At 37.9% G+C, this 18,955-nt stretch overlaps 1 protein-coding gene across 4 annotated transcripts in view; it reads right to left on the reverse strand.

Moving 5' to 3' along the window:
• The window catches only part of CDK14 (cyclin dependent kinase 14), a 315,608-nt gene that overhangs the window by 108,732 nt on the left and 187,921 nt on the right, over positions 1 to 18,955 (reverse strand). For all 4 annotated transcript variants that reach the window (XM_041408676.1, XM_041408674.1, XM_041408677.1 and 1 more), the window contains one exon: positions 15,233 to 15,326. In XM_041408676.1, coding sequence (XP_041264610.1) covers positions 15,233 to 15,326 — 94 coding nt within the window. The remainder of the gene's footprint in view (positions 1 to 15,232; positions 15,327 to 18,955) is intronic.

Consider the following 18,955-nt stretch of genomic DNA (forward strand, 5'->3'; position numbering starts at 1 on the left):
AAGAACAGAATGAGGCTTAATAAAAGTCTGACTCAGGCATCAAGTGGAATATCATCATTCCATTCTATGTGGGTAATTGAACCACTTCCTTTGAACATAAGAAGTGATTCAATACACGAAGCTGTATTCTAAAACCTTGGGGTAATGTGCCAGTATGGATGAAGGAAGCAAAATATTCCCACAAAATTCTAATAACACACATTCGTTTAAAAAAAAAAAAACCAAAAAAAAACACCAACAAAACATCAAGCTCAACTAATATTTTTGCTTTGGCTCTGTCAAAGATGAAAAATGAGGTACTTGAAACAGTAGAGGCCCCAACTGTTCTTAACTTCCTTTCCCCATGAGGCAAAATACAATGAAGTCTTGCCAGGAAACCTTTTTAATATGTGATTTTTTCCATCCTTACTTATGTATATAAACAATATTTTAGTAGCTGTCTGCGTTGCAAAGTTAAATTTATTCCAACACTGTTTCCATACCATTTGCAGCACAAGTAAATTCATCACTCTCCTCATACCCACGGTAACCACCTTTCCGCGGGTCCCTGGCAGGGGCAGAACTGCAGCTGTGCCAACATGAGGAGGAGAGCAGGGACTGGAGAGTGCCCAAACACAGCCAAAGCCCTGCCAGAGCCAGGCTCTGCCCACTGGCCCTGCACCAGCTGGGAGAGACAGCTGGGAGGAGGAGGAGGAGGAGGAGCTGAGCAGCCCTCACTGCAGACACAGCTCTGCAGAGCACCAGGACAAGATGAAATTAAACCCCCAGCCCTACAACACAGCACCACGGGGGTCTGACATGCCAGTGTCCTTAAATGTCCACTCAGGGAAGGGGTTTGGTTGTTCCAAAAGGTACCTAATAAATGCTTACAACATTTTGACAGGGCTGTTCCTGTGATTTGATAAGATGATTTTTAGAAAACAATTCTGTCCATAATCCAAACCGAACTGGAATCAGCACAAAACTAGAGTATTTAATCTAAATTTCACAATGAGAAAAAAAAGCAAGTGTGAAACAACTTGTACAGGACTGTGGCATCCTCTTCCTACAGGGAGTCAGCACATTTCATCAAAGGGCCCTGTTTTAGTAACTCAGAACATTCATAGAGGTTCACATGGTAGAAGAAACTGGTTTTTAAATTTAGTGGTTCTCACTAAAATGTTTATGTGAATGAGATGAATGCTAAAAAAGAACTAGAAAAAAAGGATTTGGCTAACTTATTTTGAAAATAAGAGGGGCCTAGGCTGTAAAGACACAATCTGAAATTAGCAGCAAAAGGAAAAAAAGGAAACTCCTGACAGAGACTGCACTTTCCCTCAAACCAGTGCAACCATGCAGCAATTTTGCCGAATCAAAAGCTAGTTAAACAATGATGTACATGGTAAAAGGACATTGTTTATCTCCAAAGTGAAAAGATGGCTCCTCTATGAGGGATGCTCTATGCTGAACTGCTAAAAGCAGACCAGAGAATCTGTTCTTTCATCTTTCCCAGCCATCTCTTCTCAGGAGTCTCCTTCCATCAGCAAAAAAATCCCATAATCAGAATTTTAAAATTCTGACATTAAACTAGACTTAAGGTCTCTGATATCTGCTTTGGAGCTGCAGAAACTATAAAAGACCTCAACAGGATGAAACTGATCCTTATTAAGAAGAGAAAAGCTTTTGTAGGCCTCAAAACTGTGGATCAGGAAAAGACTGGGAAGAAAATGCATGTAAAAGACTCAAGCTAACCTCAAAAGATCTCTCCCCCTCTACAAGGAGAGAAGTTTGGTGTTCTGGCATTGACAGAGCTTGTGAGCTCTCAAGTAAGGTTACAGAGAGGAAATGATTTCACAGAGGAAGAGATTGGTGTTAATACATGTGAAGAAGCAGCAGCTGCTGCTAGCTGTGCTGGAAGGTCTCTTCCTTACTGCTTGGGAACAAACAGAATGGTTTTCTTTACTGCACAGCCACCAATCTTCTGCCAGAAGGACCCTGTGGCTCACAAGTCATGCTTATTTACCTATTCTTTAAAATCTGCTCTGATTTACTCTGTAGAGATAGTGATATACTCTGCATTTCAGATTTCCCATCTGGTCTAGGCTGCAAAGCCTTTGGAACAACCCACCCAAACAGAGTCCTCTCCTAAACATGCTCTTTAAAGATTTTTTTCTAAAATTTTTCTGACTTATTTTCTTTAAACTGAAAAAGGGGAATAAAAATAAAAGCCAAAACCTTGTGGGAGGCTTTCATGAAATGTACTTCCAGAAGCCCTGCTGTGCTGGCTCAGCAGCTGGCTCATTTGAATTCCAGGTATGCACTACACAGGGTTTTTTGGAAATGCTGGCTTATCGGAAAAGCAATGCTCCCCTTGGATCATAAAGCTGGCTTTATGGTCTTTTTGAAGACCATAAAACTGCCTCAGCTAACACATATGAATTCCTACCTAGTGTTGTAGGATCCAATCTCATTGGCACAGGCCAAGCTACACCGTTGCATCAGGATACTTAAGGGTAAAGCTGCCATTCAGCTGGAAAGCTTATTTAAATAATTAACAGACCAAAGTATGCATATTCCTATGAATCGTCATAAAAACAGCAAGAAAAACCTTTTTATTTAAAATAAAATTATGTTTCTTCACTATGGTGTCATTTAACTGCAACTGTTTAAACAAACCAGAACATTTGGGATCACATCCTTTCTCCACAAGGATTTTCTCTGACCCACGTTTTCACAGGAACCAATTAAGGTTCCCCCAGAACAAAACCTGCACTCTGAAGCAGTGAATGCACAATGCACTTCTCTGATACTGGAATGTTTTGTCTCTGGCCTGGTGCCCAGTCCCAGCACGTCAGAGGAAGGATTGTGCCTGGTTCTGACAACACAGCCGGACTCACGTCTCCTCACGCCCCAGGAACAGCACCAGCATGGCACAATGGACACTCATGACACATGCTGCTTATGGGATAGAAATACACTTGCAGAGGAAAGCTGCTGTGCTAAGGCAGATAGAATACTAGAGCTGGGCTGACTGAGCTGCCTGAGCTCACTGTCTGGGCCAAAAAAAAAAAAAAAAAAAAAAAAAAAAAAAAAAAAAAAATCCTTTTTCTCACCTAAAAAACCAGGGGAGGTAACATATACTAAGACCTATACATGAAGCCTGGTGCTCAGCATCACAGAACAGCGTGACATTAGAATCTGATCAGATCATCTAGAAGTTTGCCAGCTCCTTATTTTGCCAATTAAGGTCTTGATCTTGTAATAATCTCAATTTTGAATAGATTTGTGAAGCCACATGGAGCTCAGTGATGCAGTGGGTATTTTGTCAAGTTTTTTTTTAAGTGACAATCTGCAGAAAATGAAGGCTGCCAGTCACACTGCCATTTGAAGCAGGTTCAGGTGTTACAATGTTTCTGAAACAGTGAGGGCATTAATAATGAGCTCCACTTGTGATGGGTATATAGATAGATAAGAGTACTCCTCTTGGATGTCTAAATATCCAGCTGATTCCTACACTGAACCTTATCAGAATTCCCAAACCAAATCCCTGTGAAAAATGTCTAACCTTATCACTTAAAATCCATTTCAAGTGATACAGCTCGAAGTGTGCCTCCTACAACAAAACACAGCATGATGGCTGGGGTACTCACTCCAGGCAGCAGTATTTTGCTGCTACAAAAGAAAAGAGTTTTATACTATCCTTCTGAATCACAGGCACAGAACAAGCAAGCAGAATGAAAAATGGAAGTACAGAAATATTTTTTTCCTAAAAATGAGGGAAATGTCAGCCTACATCTGATGGAGAGAGAGTGGCTATAAAAGCAGCTGAGACACTTTAAGTGGGGTCAGTGCAGAATCCCAGGGAGTTATGCATTCTCACCCAGAGGATGGTAAAGTCTATGGGAGGACTGGCTGAACAAAATTTGTATCCTCCAGTACAGCCTAGTGAGCCAGCACACCTCACTCAGAGCACTTTCCAGTGAATTCTTTGCTGAAATATCTTCCCATTTTCCTGACACTTTCTTCACCTATTTCCTTGCAAATCCATTGCTTTGAAGGGGTTCACTGCCCTGACACAGTGAGCTACATGCCCAAACATTGAGATCAGGAATGGGTTTTGAAAGAGTACAGAATGTTGAGATGACAAAATTTTCAAAAATTGGAAGCTGTGATTTAACCATTTATTGCTCACTTAGCAGCTGTGGCCTTACCAAGCAGATGGCAGCCTATGAGTTTTCATTTTGCTTGTTTAAATGAAGGTGAAAGCTGGTGTATCTCAGCTGGCAGAGGCAGTGGCACTGCCAGCTTCAGTGAACCATCTTGCTTGCTTTGACTGTGGTGCACTTGGTAACTTTGTCCATGACTCCTGAGCTAGCAAAAGCACCATGCAGGAGGCACTAGGGTGTAGTCATCTCCTGTCTCCAGGTAAACTTTAAGCTGCCTGCCGGGCAGCTGCAGTGGCAGATCCTGCTCTTGGCAGCACTACTTTTGGGCAAAATGGAACAACTCCAGCAGGAGCTGCTGGAACTGATCCTCTCTACTCACTAGAGAAAGGAGCTTGAGAGGACTCAGTTTTTGGAGAACATACTGCCTACAGCTCCAATATGAATTGAGGGGGCTTGCACTGAAATAATTAGAAAGAAAATTTGCACAGATATATGACAATGAGCTTCAGTACCACTGGTAGTCAATAATGAGAGAGAGGAGGGGGAAGACTGGATTAACAATCTCATATCCTCTGTCCCCAGTACCTTAAGGTCCACAGAAATACCTCAAATATTGACGACATGAAGGCTCAAAAATTATGGGGCATCACATACAAGAACAATAAAATGACAATTTAAATCTTTAACATGAGCAACTCTGCTATTACAAGGTATTTTGGAGGTAAATTTTAAAGATCTCACTGAAGTAGAAGAAAGGGAGATGCTACACCAATGAGACAATCAACTATGCAAGTTATCAGAGAGAAAAATCAACCTCTCAACACTGTGGTGCAGCTAATCTCTTGGACAATGTGAGGAATGCAGATGAGCAGCACAATGTTATCATTAAGCTATTTAAGAGGCCACAAAAGCAACAAAACCGTGAAAACATTAGCAAGAAGAAGATACTATAAAGCAGAAGTGGTAGGAAGCTGCATTGAAAGTACATTTTACTGAAAGTAAATGAAGCCCAGTGAAGAGATGACTTTAGTAGCAAACAGGTCTTTCACTACCCTCAGTTTTCAGCTACATTCACTGGTCTGAATTTTTTTTTAATGGTATATAGTATTGCAGAGTTTTCATGAAAATACCAGTTAAACAAACAAAAGATGATTTTCCCTAGGTACAATTTGAACTGCTTTGAACTGCTGAGCAGCTGATAAAGTGATATGATGCAGTGAGGTCAGCAGGGCCTCATCCCCACCCCTCCCTTTCCAAGAGGAAACTGTAATGAGAGGGCTCAGCAGCATAGCAATGTCATCAACCACACATCTCAGCCATCAGACCAGGGCAGATTATACCAAAATGTACAGCATCTCAAACATCCAAATTATTAAGGTCTCTTTTGAAGTAATTAGGGATATATGTTTTATGAATGCTCACCAAGATGAGACATGAAGGATACTTAAAGGATTGATAAAGTCCTTGGCTGCTTTCCCTCTGATTTTCATGAAGGGCCAGTCCAGAGATGCAAAATTTATGTACTTTTGTTTCTCTTATGAGAACAGCACAATTACCAGTTATTGTAATACAATCACATTCATACATAGGTGAAAAATGCAAATATAATCTGTTCTAAGATGAAAATTAGTTATAATTCAAATAACACCATTTTGAAAAAGAAGTAGATTTAGAATATTTTAAAAAGTGCTGTGAAAGGAAGTAGGCATTATTCTAAAGTAATAAATCCCTCTTTATAATGTAATAAAATTTAATCAAATTGAAAGCTTACAAAGTCAATTGATTTCTCACCTATAAAAAGATACAGAAATCCAACTGTAATATTACAGTGTTCTAAGTCAGATGCTAAAAATCTTTGATTCATACTCATCAGGGTAATCATATTTATATGAGAATATACGTGCTGTAGCACACATTCTTTGCTAAGTATTTACCTTATGCCGTTCTGCTCCATCACCAACAGGTTTGAGAGTTTGCATTGCAGCCCTATGGGTCCTATTCTGCCCTGAGAAAGCACTGTGAAGAATTCTCACTATGGTGTCACAAAATATATTGTTAGCTTTCTGTGATGTACTTGGAAACAGACCTCATTTGCCAGAAATACAGCTACACAGTGATATACATGCACACTCTAAAGACAAACAGCAAACACAGAACATTTTTCTTCCTGCAACTGACAGCTGGAGAATCCTGCTCTGTTTTAGGCTCCAAGTCACTTTAAACTGGGAGCTTAGAAGACTGTAGAAGGAAGAACCAAAGCAAAAGAATAAAACATAATACTGCATAGCTCGTATATGCTCTGTTTATTTCACACTCAGTTGAGAATACCTATTGCATTAAGATCCTAGTCAAGTAAGTCTTCTAACTCTCAGAATCCTGCTCTGCTTTAGGCTCCAAGTCACTTTAAACTGGGAGCTTAGAAGACTGTAGAAGGAAGAACCAAAGCAAAAGAATAAAACATAATACTGCATAGCTCGTATATGCTCTGTTTATTTCACACTCAGTTGAGAATACCTATTGCATTAAGATCCTAGTCAAGTAAGTCTTCTAACTCTCAGTATTTTATGAAGACTTCCTTTCTTTTTTTTTTTTTTTACATTTTCTTATGCAGCAAAATACATTTCATTTCTATAGCCCTTTCTTTTCCCTTTTCCTACTTATTAATACTGATTTTGTCAGAAGGATTTTCTTTTCTCTGTGCAAGTCTCATAAGAAATGGCAACACACAAATAGTGGATACACAGAAATTTTGTGATAGCATTTTTGAATGTGTAATTAAAACTTGGACAAGGTTATAAAAAATTTCAACATATGAAAATTTTATGCCCAAGTTATTCAACTATAGACATTTAATGAAATAGAAAAGCAGATATCCTAATCAAGGTGTATTTATGTTTGCCCCTCGAAAACTTGAAGCCTCCTGAAATCACTAAGCTTATCTCAAAATTTACATTTAGCTCACTAAATGTCAGCTTGCGAAAATGATAGTTGAAGACATGTCAAATGCATTTAGCATCTTGCTAAATGAATACCTAGTCTAGGGGACTGATAATGGAAACACTGAAATTGGATCAGCAGCTTGCGAAAATGATAGTTGAAGACATCTTATGTCAAATGCATTTAGCATCTTGCTAAATGAATACCTAGTCTAGGGGACTGATAATGGAAACACTGAAATAAGTATTAAAGCCTAACTTTCCTCAAATTACGCTTACTGCAAATGGTACCTCAAAGCGTGTGCATGGGCTGAAGGGGAAGTTTCTCCCAGACACCATGATAGAGAGAGCTATCTACTTTTAGTAGTTCTAAGGAGGACAGAAGAAAATGGCTATTATTCTTGAAGTCTTTTAAGAAACATGTGTAAACAGGCAAGACATATCAATCTTACATTCTCACAACCCATCCCCAAAACCATCATCTAAAACAACCTCACATTGATTTTTAGACATTTTTAACCTTAAGGATGTTTCAGCTTTTGCTACAGATCATAAACAATTTTGGCCATCAAGATGCTATACAGAAAACTGACTTTTGACAAGAAATGTGCAATTCAAACACAAATGAAAGAAGGAAGGGAAAACGGAATATTCAAGTGCAAAAAAACATTGTTTCTTAACTTATGAAAAAAAAGCAATGTGACAATTTGATGCCTGCTAATTTATTATCTCTCCTAGCAAATAAAGCCAGCATACTAGGGTAAGTTTTTTAATGTGTCTGTGGATTTTATAGTAATATATTATCTTGTAGAATAATTTTTTTTGCTAGCAGACAAACACTTCTGCTCAGAATGGGCTTCAGCTCCCACAAGCACACAAATAGCTTGCAACTGTTTTTCTGTTCAGAGTCACCTGCATGCAAAATTGTTTGCAATTACAGCTCCATAACACATGTGGACACAACAAGCACAGAGAGGGATTTTACATGGCAAAGAAAATATTTCTGTGGTGTAAGGGGGGCCAAGAAGGAAGGTGCCTGCAACGATGTAAATCAGTGCACCGATTTACACCAGGTACTGATTTGTACCAGCTGAGTCTCATCACTTTTTTTTTTTTTTTCAATGTATTGACTGTAAACACCCTCTCAAAGGCTAGAGGCAAGTCTGGAAAAGAAACAATGCTTCCGTATAATTATAGCCCATTTCTCATTCAGCAGCTGAAATATGGCAGAAAGTAAACATTCTGATTCCAAAGAAAACCACAAAGCCATTGTTTTCCACTGAACCATGTTTAAATTTGTTTTCTTTTTCTGATAGCCAATTACTCCTCATGTTTTGCACTACCAAGATGATAATAACCCACACTTCTGCAATGCCAGCCCAGCCATGCTCAGGGTTTTGCTCATAATTAGTAGGCTGGACAGGAACATCTTGCAGGCAGATGACACCTATGTACATGAGGTTTTGTGACTGGCTGGCCTGAAATCCAACCAACCCTCAAAGCAAAAAGATGGGGTTACACATTAATTTATTATTTCGTCTCCTTCTCTTTCCTCCTGCTGCCAGCTGGTAGTTTTCCCCTGGAAAGTGTCGACAATACACTAGTGGGTATTTTTATGACTTTAAACATGGGTAAATGGGAGATGGAGTGTCCCAATTTCTAATAGAAATGTTAGCATTTTTGATGAGTTTGAGTTTGAGATATATATTTTTTTAAAGCCTCCTTTCCTAACACACATAGGCAATACTCCTCTAGAAATTGTCCTACATTTTTACAACATTGCTGGTTTTAGATCCTGGGCCAAGCTTGTTTGCCCAGTACCATATGGGTTTAATGGTATAAGACAAAGAACAGCACAGACTATTGATACTCAGACATGTTGAGGATGGGAGGTCTTAATTAAAAAGTGAATGCAAATTAGCATAATTTACTTTGTGCCCTGTTATATGGGAAATAGTCTACTCACACAGTAATAAACAAAACAATATAGCGCAGTCAGAGATCAAAAATTGAGCTGAAACTCCATAAAAAGAAATTTTAAAAATTACCAGAATCCTTTACAAAGCAGGAATACATAGAAGGTTTACTTTGCTTTTTAAAGTTCACTTTAAAGGTTAATTTCACTCATACTTGCCTAGTTTAGAATTACTTTCATTTGAAGTTTGGCATAAGACATAAAGCCCAGAGAGGAACCTTGTAAAAGTGGTATCAGTGCAAAACCTGCAGGCAAGTACAGTAAAATACTGAGTAAGTACTAACAACTTCAAAGAGAAGACCCACAGGTAGAGAAGCCTGCTATTTATGTAATTAATTTTCAGTGGTGCTGAAAAGAAGTAAAATATTTTGCATATTGTTGTAAAGCACAGGAGAGGTTCATTTACTAGCAGGATTGTACTTTTCTACATATGTATTGTGTTATAGAAGATAGAACTCAGCAGCATGTTTCTAATTAATTAGTTTCAAAAACCCCTCTCATTTTCCTCATTAAGTCATTGGTGGGAAGCAAACAGAAAGACATGGGAGGAAAACACAAACTTTGCCCTCTAAGCAAGAACAATATTACATTTATATTACTATAGATTCATCCAGCCAGAAGAATGGATGGCACCATAGACATCATATCTACACAAAACAAAATTTCAGCCCAAGACAAAAACACCAAAAAATTTGACTAAGTACCTGTTACACAGATGAACTTCAAAATCCAATAGTTTAAAGTGCTCCTCCCTTGGGTTTAGCATTGCTATCTTCCCAAAAGATACTACTAATACAATGTACCAGAAAGCACATTTTCTTTGGGTCCATCATAAGCTTAAAAGCTCTTGAAAAGTATTACCCAGGCTTCAGAGGATGTCAGTGGCATGAAGCAAACCTTCAGACACAGAACTACAGGGAGAAAGCTTTGCAGCTTCACAAATGCCTGTTAACATCAGATGTGGAGGAAACACTACTAGCCTGCATTACAAGACACTCCAGGCTTGTAGTCATATGTCACAAGTCTGTGTGCAAATATGAATAAAAACCAATATTGCTAGCCTTTAAAATATTCAATAATGGGAGAAACACTTTCATTCCCATTGAAATTAAAATGTCACTTTCCATAGCTATCTGAAATGGCAAACTCTTGTGTTTTGCTGCACAGCTCCATGTGGAAAGCTGGCATTTCTGGTGTCGCAGATCAGGCTGCTGGGCTCAATGCATACTGTTCCCTTTTAATTACTTTTTAGTACTGTGTGTTATGGTACCCTACAGAGCAATAGCATCCAATATCAGAGAGGAGTCCTCAGCTTGTTCAATATGTGTGTCAAGAAACACAGATGCTTCTGGCTGCCATTTCCCACTCCTGCTGTGACACCCTACCTGCAGTGTGATGCTGCTGTGGTGCACATGCTTCCTACAACCATGTTTGCAGAGAGAATTCCCATTTTCAGACAAACCAGCCTTTAAATGCCATTGTCCTGCCTGTTCAGAGAGCTACAAAGTACCAGGAGAACTCTTTGTACATTATTCTTGCAGTGAAATCTAATTTGCAGTGTAGTGGCACCAAGGTTAAAGTTCAGGCAATGCACAGATTATTCCCTTATCAGAAAGGCTTCAGAGCCTGGAAGGAAAAGTCACTTTGATCAATTGTGGCTCTCACAAAGCTCATGTAGAACAGAAAAGACAGAAATACCTTCCCACTTAAAAAAAAAAAAAATCTCTGCCAAAGAAAAAATTAGCTAACACAAGAGATTGAACTCTGGTCTGTTTTGAATCTGTTAAGAACAACAGCTATAAAAGCACATGCTTATATAAAAATCAGAGCTGTAACTTAGTTGCCGTCTCCAGTGTGTCATGCACAAGCATACTACAGGCTGCTCAGTGTAATCTGCTTTAACACTCAACTAATTCGTACTGATCATCACCAGATCCAAGGAGCTGTCAATTCTTCCATGGTACAGGGCTAGCTTGAAGGCATTTTGTGCAGCTTGAACATCTAGACATAATTAAATTTTATATTTACTATGGCACATTCTCCTTGATGTGAAAACCTCAAAGTTTGCTTATAGGGATATGTATGCTAACAAGTGATCAACAGGAATAAACTACTGATAAAGATCTTAACTACTCCTTATCAGAAGCCAAATGCTATTTCCCAATTTTGTGTAATTTTATTTTGAATCAACAGATTGCCTCACATATTTTTCCTATTCTCATGATTTTACTGCTCAATGTGCACTTGATCAAAGTTTCATCCTTTCTTGTGCACGTATTGCAAGACCAAATAGAAATGCTAAGATTACCACTTCATGTCTTCAGTCCATCAGACTTAGCATCTTGCAACAAAAACCCAAGCTGCTTGTCTCAGAGAATGGCAAAGCAAAAGGTTTGCTGGAAATGGTGATGACACATTAGTTTAACTTTGAGGCAACAGACTTGTTAGGTCTTTCAGGCTGTAATTACAAAAACCAGCAACAGAGCAAAAGGAAATGGCCTCAAGTGCCCAGGGAGGTTCAGGCTGGACATCAGCAAGAATTTCTTCACTGAAATTGTTGTCAAGCATTGGAACTGGCTATCCAGGAAAGTGGTGGAGTTACCATCCCTGGAAGGGTTCAGGAAATGACTGGACATGGCATTTAATGCTTTCGTTTAGTTGACAAGGTGGTATTCAGTCAAAGGTTAGACACAACCTTAATGATTTTATGATTTAATTCTATGATACTACACTTTCCTCTCTTATTTTCTATGACACATTTCAATCCGAAAGTGACCTCAGTTTCAACATGCAGGAAAAAAGCAGGAGCGAAAATGTAGTTGTATACTGATTAAACGAAAACACCTCTGCATTAAGGTACTTTATTCATTGTTAAACCTCTTTAAAAAAGCAACCTACTTATATGTGTGAGTCCCATTTAGTAAGCACAGTGTTTTTAAAAGAGCTTATCAACACTTTTAGGTAGGAAAAAGAATTCGTATTGTCAGATCCAAAGTGTGACAATAACAACTTGCAGCTGCTTATTCATCAACAACTCCAAGTGCTGGTCTGATCTGGTAACAGATCCTGTGTACAAACCCTTGCTATTTTACTGAGGCCTGTGGTTGTAATAAAACCTGAGTACGCTTATTAAAAACAGCTGCTGTAACAGAAATAGAGAATCATGGTATATTACCATTTAAAAACCCCCAAATTGAATCAAGGGAAGTCAGCAGAGACAAGCTTAAAGAGAAAAGTCCTTAAACAAAACTGAAAGATCCACCACTGTTCTCAATCTACTATACACAATCACTTAATTAAGCTGTTACAAAATGTAAATAAACACCATTCATAATGAGGAAGAAACATATGTGGTGTGTTGTGTTGCATCTATCTTTGCTATGTAGATACGTGAACAAGGCCAGCAGTAGAGATACACAAAAACATTTAGAGAATCTGTCTGACTTCAACTTGATAATCACTCAAGCAACGTACATAAAATGCATTTTAATTTCATTTACATAATAATGGCCACTAAACAATAGGAAATCAAACAGCCATTTAGGATTTTTAAACTGTTGTTCACGTTAAATTTTATTCACTTTTCTTGGCTACTATTTCTTACATTTTTCCAGTTTTCTACTACAATGTAACCAATTCCCTAAGAGCTGCAGCCTGCCTCCTTACACACTAAGGACATGTAGCTACAACCAGCAGCAGCACCAGCAGCAGCAGATATGAGGAAGATTAATGTTCCTTTTTGTTCCAAGTTGTGTACAAGGTGTGAAGGGTACAAGGATTACTGGGTCAGAGTGAAGGCGGACTGTGCCTTCCACCATTTTCAGAAGAAAACCCTCTGTTGCAAGAAAGCTGTCACTGGTGATGCTGAAAACATGAACTGTGGGAACTCTTTCTGCAAAAGTCTTTTATTGGCTGGTTTTCTTTCAGAGCTGTGTAAGTGCTCACTGTGTGGGAGTCAATCATACTGGGTATCTGGTAAAACAACCTGATTCATTTTGTCCTTCAGTGCTATTAACTACCCTACTACATATGATTCACTGGAGAATTAATGAATTTAATCCCTCTGTTCAAGTACAAAACCAAACAAGAATAATCCTCTGGTTTGTAACTTTTAAATAGATAACTTAAAGCCTTAATGATGCTTAGAGTACATTAGGAAGTCACCCACTGAAACTAGTTAGCTAATGGTAACTAGACACTACCATTAGAAAGCCTAATTAATTGGGATTTAAAACTAATTCTGATTTGCAATGGACCATAAAACATCCAGACCAAAATTTGATCTATTTATTTGACGGTTTGCAAAAGATCAAATTAAAGAAAGAATATCAATAAATTATCACTTGTTATTTCAATACTGTTCTCAGTATTTGCAACTGCAGTTTAAAAACAAAATTTAAAATAATTGGCAGGCTTCAAAATTCATCCTAGATTGCATTTATCTTGGCATTTTTACTTGCAAATAGTTGTGAGGTTAGAGAAAAAAATAGAAATATACAAAAGGTTTACAAAAGGCATACAAAAATAGATTTATATGATACACCAATCACTATCACTTTTTACATTATATCTTACAATATCTCATACAATAAATTGCAAATAAGGCCCTGCTAAAGGAAGAACCTGATTTCTGCTGTTACAAGTGCCCTCAATTTCAACAGCAAAAACAGTCAATACAATTTTACTGCAATAAATGAGATGAAGCCCCAAGGAGGAATTAATTATTTCAAAATTTCGTGTTCTATAAATAAGGAAAAAATTTCAAATTAATAAATCAAAAGCACAATTAGTTTAAAAAACACAAGCCAGAAACTGGCTCAGAAGTTGCTAGCTTAAAATACACAAGCTGGCAAACAAACAAAGCAATGAGACACGTCACAGGAACTGCTCAGAACTGCTGCTCCCAGTCTATGTTGCAGCACAGCCATTCTTTCACAGCACAGAATTTTCAGGGTATTAGCCAACAGGGCAGAAAAACCAAATATTTTGCAGAAAATTAGTTATATTTATATCACAATCAAGTAAGGCCTTGTTTTAGAGAGATACTTTTCATGAGTCATTCCTAAAAGCATTTGCTAAATTCCCTGATGTCCCAACAAAAGAGAAATAGTGCAAGCAAAGCCGAATAAAGTGAAGAATGTAAATTTTTTAAACGTATTATGAAACACTTTCTTCCTCTCCCCATGGACCAAGAAAGAATACCAAATAAATACTCTGCATTTGACATAAATGACTACTGACAAAATAACCTTTGAAAGCAAGGGTATGTTCATGTTTCCCCTCTAAATTTATGGTCAGAAGCAATGCAGAGATTGACACGTCAGGGCAAGCGCTGCTCCTAGGATACTTTCCCTGATGACCACCCAGCAGTACCAGGAGCCACTCTGGTCAGCAGTGCCTTCCCTGAACAAACCCACTCCATGACAGCACAGCTCCCAGGAGGGCAGAAAGTAGATATAAACCTTTATTGGGGGTCAAGAAAAGTTGTTTCTGAACCTTTTGTAAGGGAACTGCCAAACCCAGAGCACAATAGAAGAAAGAGCAAATGAAAATAAAATCCCAAGCAAACAAAGAAAACTCAAAAACCACAACCCTGGGTAGAAAAATATATAAGCTATCATTATTCTTGAGACAAATTACCTTTTCTTTCACTGCCAATGTAAATGTGACATCAGTGCCTTTGAGCAACCTGCATGAAGGCCCTAACCAGGCTGCAGCAGCAGTAGTCAAGGATTCCTGCTGAATCTGAATATAAGCATGATTTCAAGGTTCCTATTATGTTTCTCACCTACTTCCTCTCTTGCTTTTCCTTTATACATCTATATAACAAAAAATGTTTGACATTAACACTACAATATTAGTAGAAGATCCATAAGGCCATCCAGAGCTGTCCTCTGCAAAGTGAGGATGAACAACTCTCTGGATTTCCGTTACCTTACATTTGGAAAGCTTTTCCACAATTGCATAAACCTCTTTGAAAAACAACAACAAAAAAATAGGTGAAAAAATAATAAACAGAACTTTTTACACAAAACATATCAAGTAAACTGTATCTAGCTTGTGGACTGGGCTTCTGATCCTTGACTCAACCAGTAACTTAATTCCTAACACAAAGAAATATGTGAACATTTATTAATTGATCCTTTGTAATCTTACTTTAGCAATAAAAAACTCACCAGAAATATCCTTTCAAGTTGATCTTGAATGTCTTTCATTCCTGGAAAAGCAGCGACCCCTTGAATCATTTCTACAAAGATACAACCCACTCCCCTACAGAAGGAAAAAATAAAGACAAGGTTAGAAAGATTTCTTATAGACCAAAAAACCAACAACAATGTTTTTGTATCCTTTACCAGTGTTTAAATAATTGTTTTAAATTGACACTAGGTGGAAGGACAGACGTGCATTTGCTAGAATCAGTGTATACAAATGAACACTTCTCAGGTGTTTGAAGAAAAGTGTAGAGGTAGCAGGAATATGGTTGGTGAGTGTTGAGACCAATAAAGGCACAGCTGCTGATTTTTGTATTAGTGCTTCCCAAGCAGAAGAGTCATGCTCCTAAAGAAACTCTGGAGATGTGGGAATGGCAGTGAGAGCACCCTTGGGAGAAGCTGAACAGGGACAGACCAAGGACATGGAACCATGTCCTTAGCATAGGAGGAGGAGAATCTGGGAAAAGGTGAGTAAAATGGAAAAGGGCAAGTGGCTGCTCACAGGCACTGAATTAAATACCACCCAAATGCTTGGGGGATGTACTTGCTTGGACTTTCTTCTCCCCTCTTCCAGCATAACTGAAAGAAGCTCAAAGCCTATAGCTGCTGACCCCATTCTCCAGAAGCTCTGGCTGAGAGTTCCTGCAATGGGCTGAGGGGTCCTGCAATGGGTCCTGCATGGTCCTCCATGGGATCCTTCCTTCCCCACAACAGCCACCTCCTTTACAGCTCCTGTCCTTTGTTTCCCACACAACCTATTCCACACGAGTCCCCCTCATCCCACTGAGTAAAGCCAGTGGCAGATGTACTGGGAAATCAGACAGCAAAAATATCTGAAGCACACTAACTGCAACAAAAAAATGCATTCTCAAAGGTTGAGGAAAGCTTCTGTGACTCCATCTCAAATTCCAGATGAACTATAAACTCCCTGCGTCTCAAAAGGAAAGCAAATAACGAACTTGCACTTGTATCTTTTCTAGATGAAAATAGCTCAAGAGCTGGTTGTTCCCTCAGCAAAAACAATTTTACGAGAAAAATTCTCTTTTGGCTATCAATAGGATGCAGAATTTGATGATATACTTCAGCTTCTTCAATTGCATTTTTCTGCATACACTTTTCTACAACTTTCATATGCAAACACTCACATATGCTGTACAACCATGTCTGTGTAAGCAGCCACACAAAAACACTCTTCACTCAAAGTAATAATATGTTTAAATCCCCAAAACATATCAAAATGAACTAAGAATTTGCAACACTAACTACAGCACCACCTCCCCCTAAAATTGAGAGTCTTGTTTCTGTATCAGCAAAATTCCAGCAATAACCTCTAATTTAACTTTGTTTTCAGAAGTAAATTATTTGGAATGTAGTAATTACATACTTTTTCATTGCTTATGCATCATGATGGTACATTCAGAAAGCAGCACTTAATTTTAGGATTTGTGTGCATATATTGGTGAGGAAGTGGTTCTAGAATAAAACAACTTAATGAAAGCAGGTTGCATATTTTCGTTAAGACTGGAGCTGAGTACTTACAGATACTACTTAACTAAAAGTATCAGTAAATAACCTGTGATTTACTCATCTCTCAGGCTTTGACAAATACTCAATAATGAAACAATTTTACATTCCAGGACAATGAGGGTTGCTAGTCAAATTTTTGAAGAATAAAATTAAATATACATTGCCATTTTCTCATTCTACCACACAGAGCATAGATATACTAAGTAAAGCTTCTCATAGCATAGAAAAGTGGAAGAAAACTTTAAGAAAACACAGTTGTAGGCAATTTTAGAATAAATCAGGTGTTTATAAAAGAGAGGTTAAAATTTATGTTCCATATGCTTCTGCTGGTTACTAAATGAACTGAATTGATTAAACTGCCATTCATCATTTAGTCTGGTTAGTGCTTCATTAGGCACAGATAGGCACAATATATCTTTGTCAAATGCTTATAAACTGTACCAGCATCTTAGGCAAGGAAAAATTTGAGATTTTAGCCAGGAGCCATTTATTCAAGATGAGCCATAAAACAATTGAACTTCGACTAAAGAAAAAAGGATCACAGGTCTATTCTTGCAACAAGAAAACAGGCATTTGACTAAACCAGCATATCACTTGAAAGCATGTACAAATCTGCAGAGAATCTTCATCCAGCTGTTTGAACAGAAATGTGGTAAGGGCAGCAGGAGGACTTTGCCAGATTTTGCATTGTTTTACATTATTAATAAATTTGTCAACTTTTACTGGTTCTGACACAAGTATAAGAAAAAAAATGAAAAAACAAGTAAGAACAGCAAGCAAAACTGAAGAAAAATTTCCTGCTTGGAAAGAAGGATCCTCTTATCCTATATCCTATTATATGTCTTGGACTTATGTGCCGCCTAGAATTCCATTTAGTGACAAGCTGAAATAAAAGAGTACTGGAGTTAAACAAACACCGAATACAAAAATCAAAAGGCTATTATAATCATTGGGGAGAGAAATTATAAGCACCTTCAAGATGTGAGCTGGACGACTGCTGTTCCCTTCAGCCCACTTGAAAATTAAGGTTATGATTGGTTTCAAAGGTTATGGTGCTCAGCACATTGACAAGTAAGTCAGCAGAAAGAGAAGTTGAAATGAATACTGAAAAAAGGAAAATAGTAATAGAGAAAAAGTATGACAGTGAATTAGGAAATGGAAAGACCCAGAAAGCCATAACAGCATATAAAGGCTTGAAGATGGCTGGATGGTATTTTAGATGTCATAGTGGTATTGGTGAATTTAGGATCACAGTAAGTAGAAACTTGAGTCTGTAATAGGATCCCTGCATTGCAAATTGCAAGTGCACACACTGCAAATGAGAAAACAAATAACACCTCTGCAAGGCCTTGAAATTTTGTCTTGTTTTTGTAGACCTCACAAACTTTTAAACAGTTTAGAGATGTTTTTGAACAAAGCAAAAACTATTATAATGTCAGAAAAACTGGGTTTTGAGGAAAAAATTAAGAAAATTATGTCATTCTTGGCTACAAGAAAACCCAAGGGACAAGGGAGAATGTGATGACTCTGTATTTAAAATTATGCAAAACTAAGGACGGGGAAGAACTGATTAGGATTTTAATTGTTCCCAGAATGGTAGGTAGATCCAAAATAGTATAACTAGAAATAGCAGAATGCCTTTAGGAAATAGAAATTTTAGGGTGAGTCTTAGTGAAATACAATTAATAATTGTACTATCGCCCAGTCTCCCAATGGACTTGAAGCCCAGTTACAGTCATGTAAAACTAGACAAGCAGAAATACTTCAGAATATTCTTCAGGAAACAGACTCAGGAAACAGTAGAGTGGACAGGATGATCTCATACACCAGTCCCAGCTCTAGTTTCAATGATGCAATGATTACTTCTTAAAATACGAAATAGAGGTTTTAAGGTGCATGCATCTCCAAGGGAGACATTATTTAGGTAAATTTGTGCACGTTCAGCATACAATGACATTTTCAGGAAGCACATATAAATAATTTTTGACAAAATAATATTACCTTAACAAATTTTGGTGTATTCAGTTCAGATTTTCCTACTCTCTTTATAGGACTTCTGAGTTTGGATAAATAAGCCAAATGCTGCAATGTTGTTCAGAGATCTTTCCAATGCAATGGCACAGGATAAATTTGCAAAGTAAAAGTGACAGCCATATAATG

The sequence above is a fragment of the Onychostruthus taczanowskii genome, unplaced genomic scaffold, assembly GCF_017590055.1.
Source record: "Onychostruthus taczanowskii isolate IOZ18803 unplaced genomic scaffold, ASM1759005v1 scaffold3, whole genome shotgun sequence".
NCBI lineage: Eukaryota > Metazoa > Chordata > Aves > Passeriformes > Passeridae > Onychostruthus > Onychostruthus taczanowskii.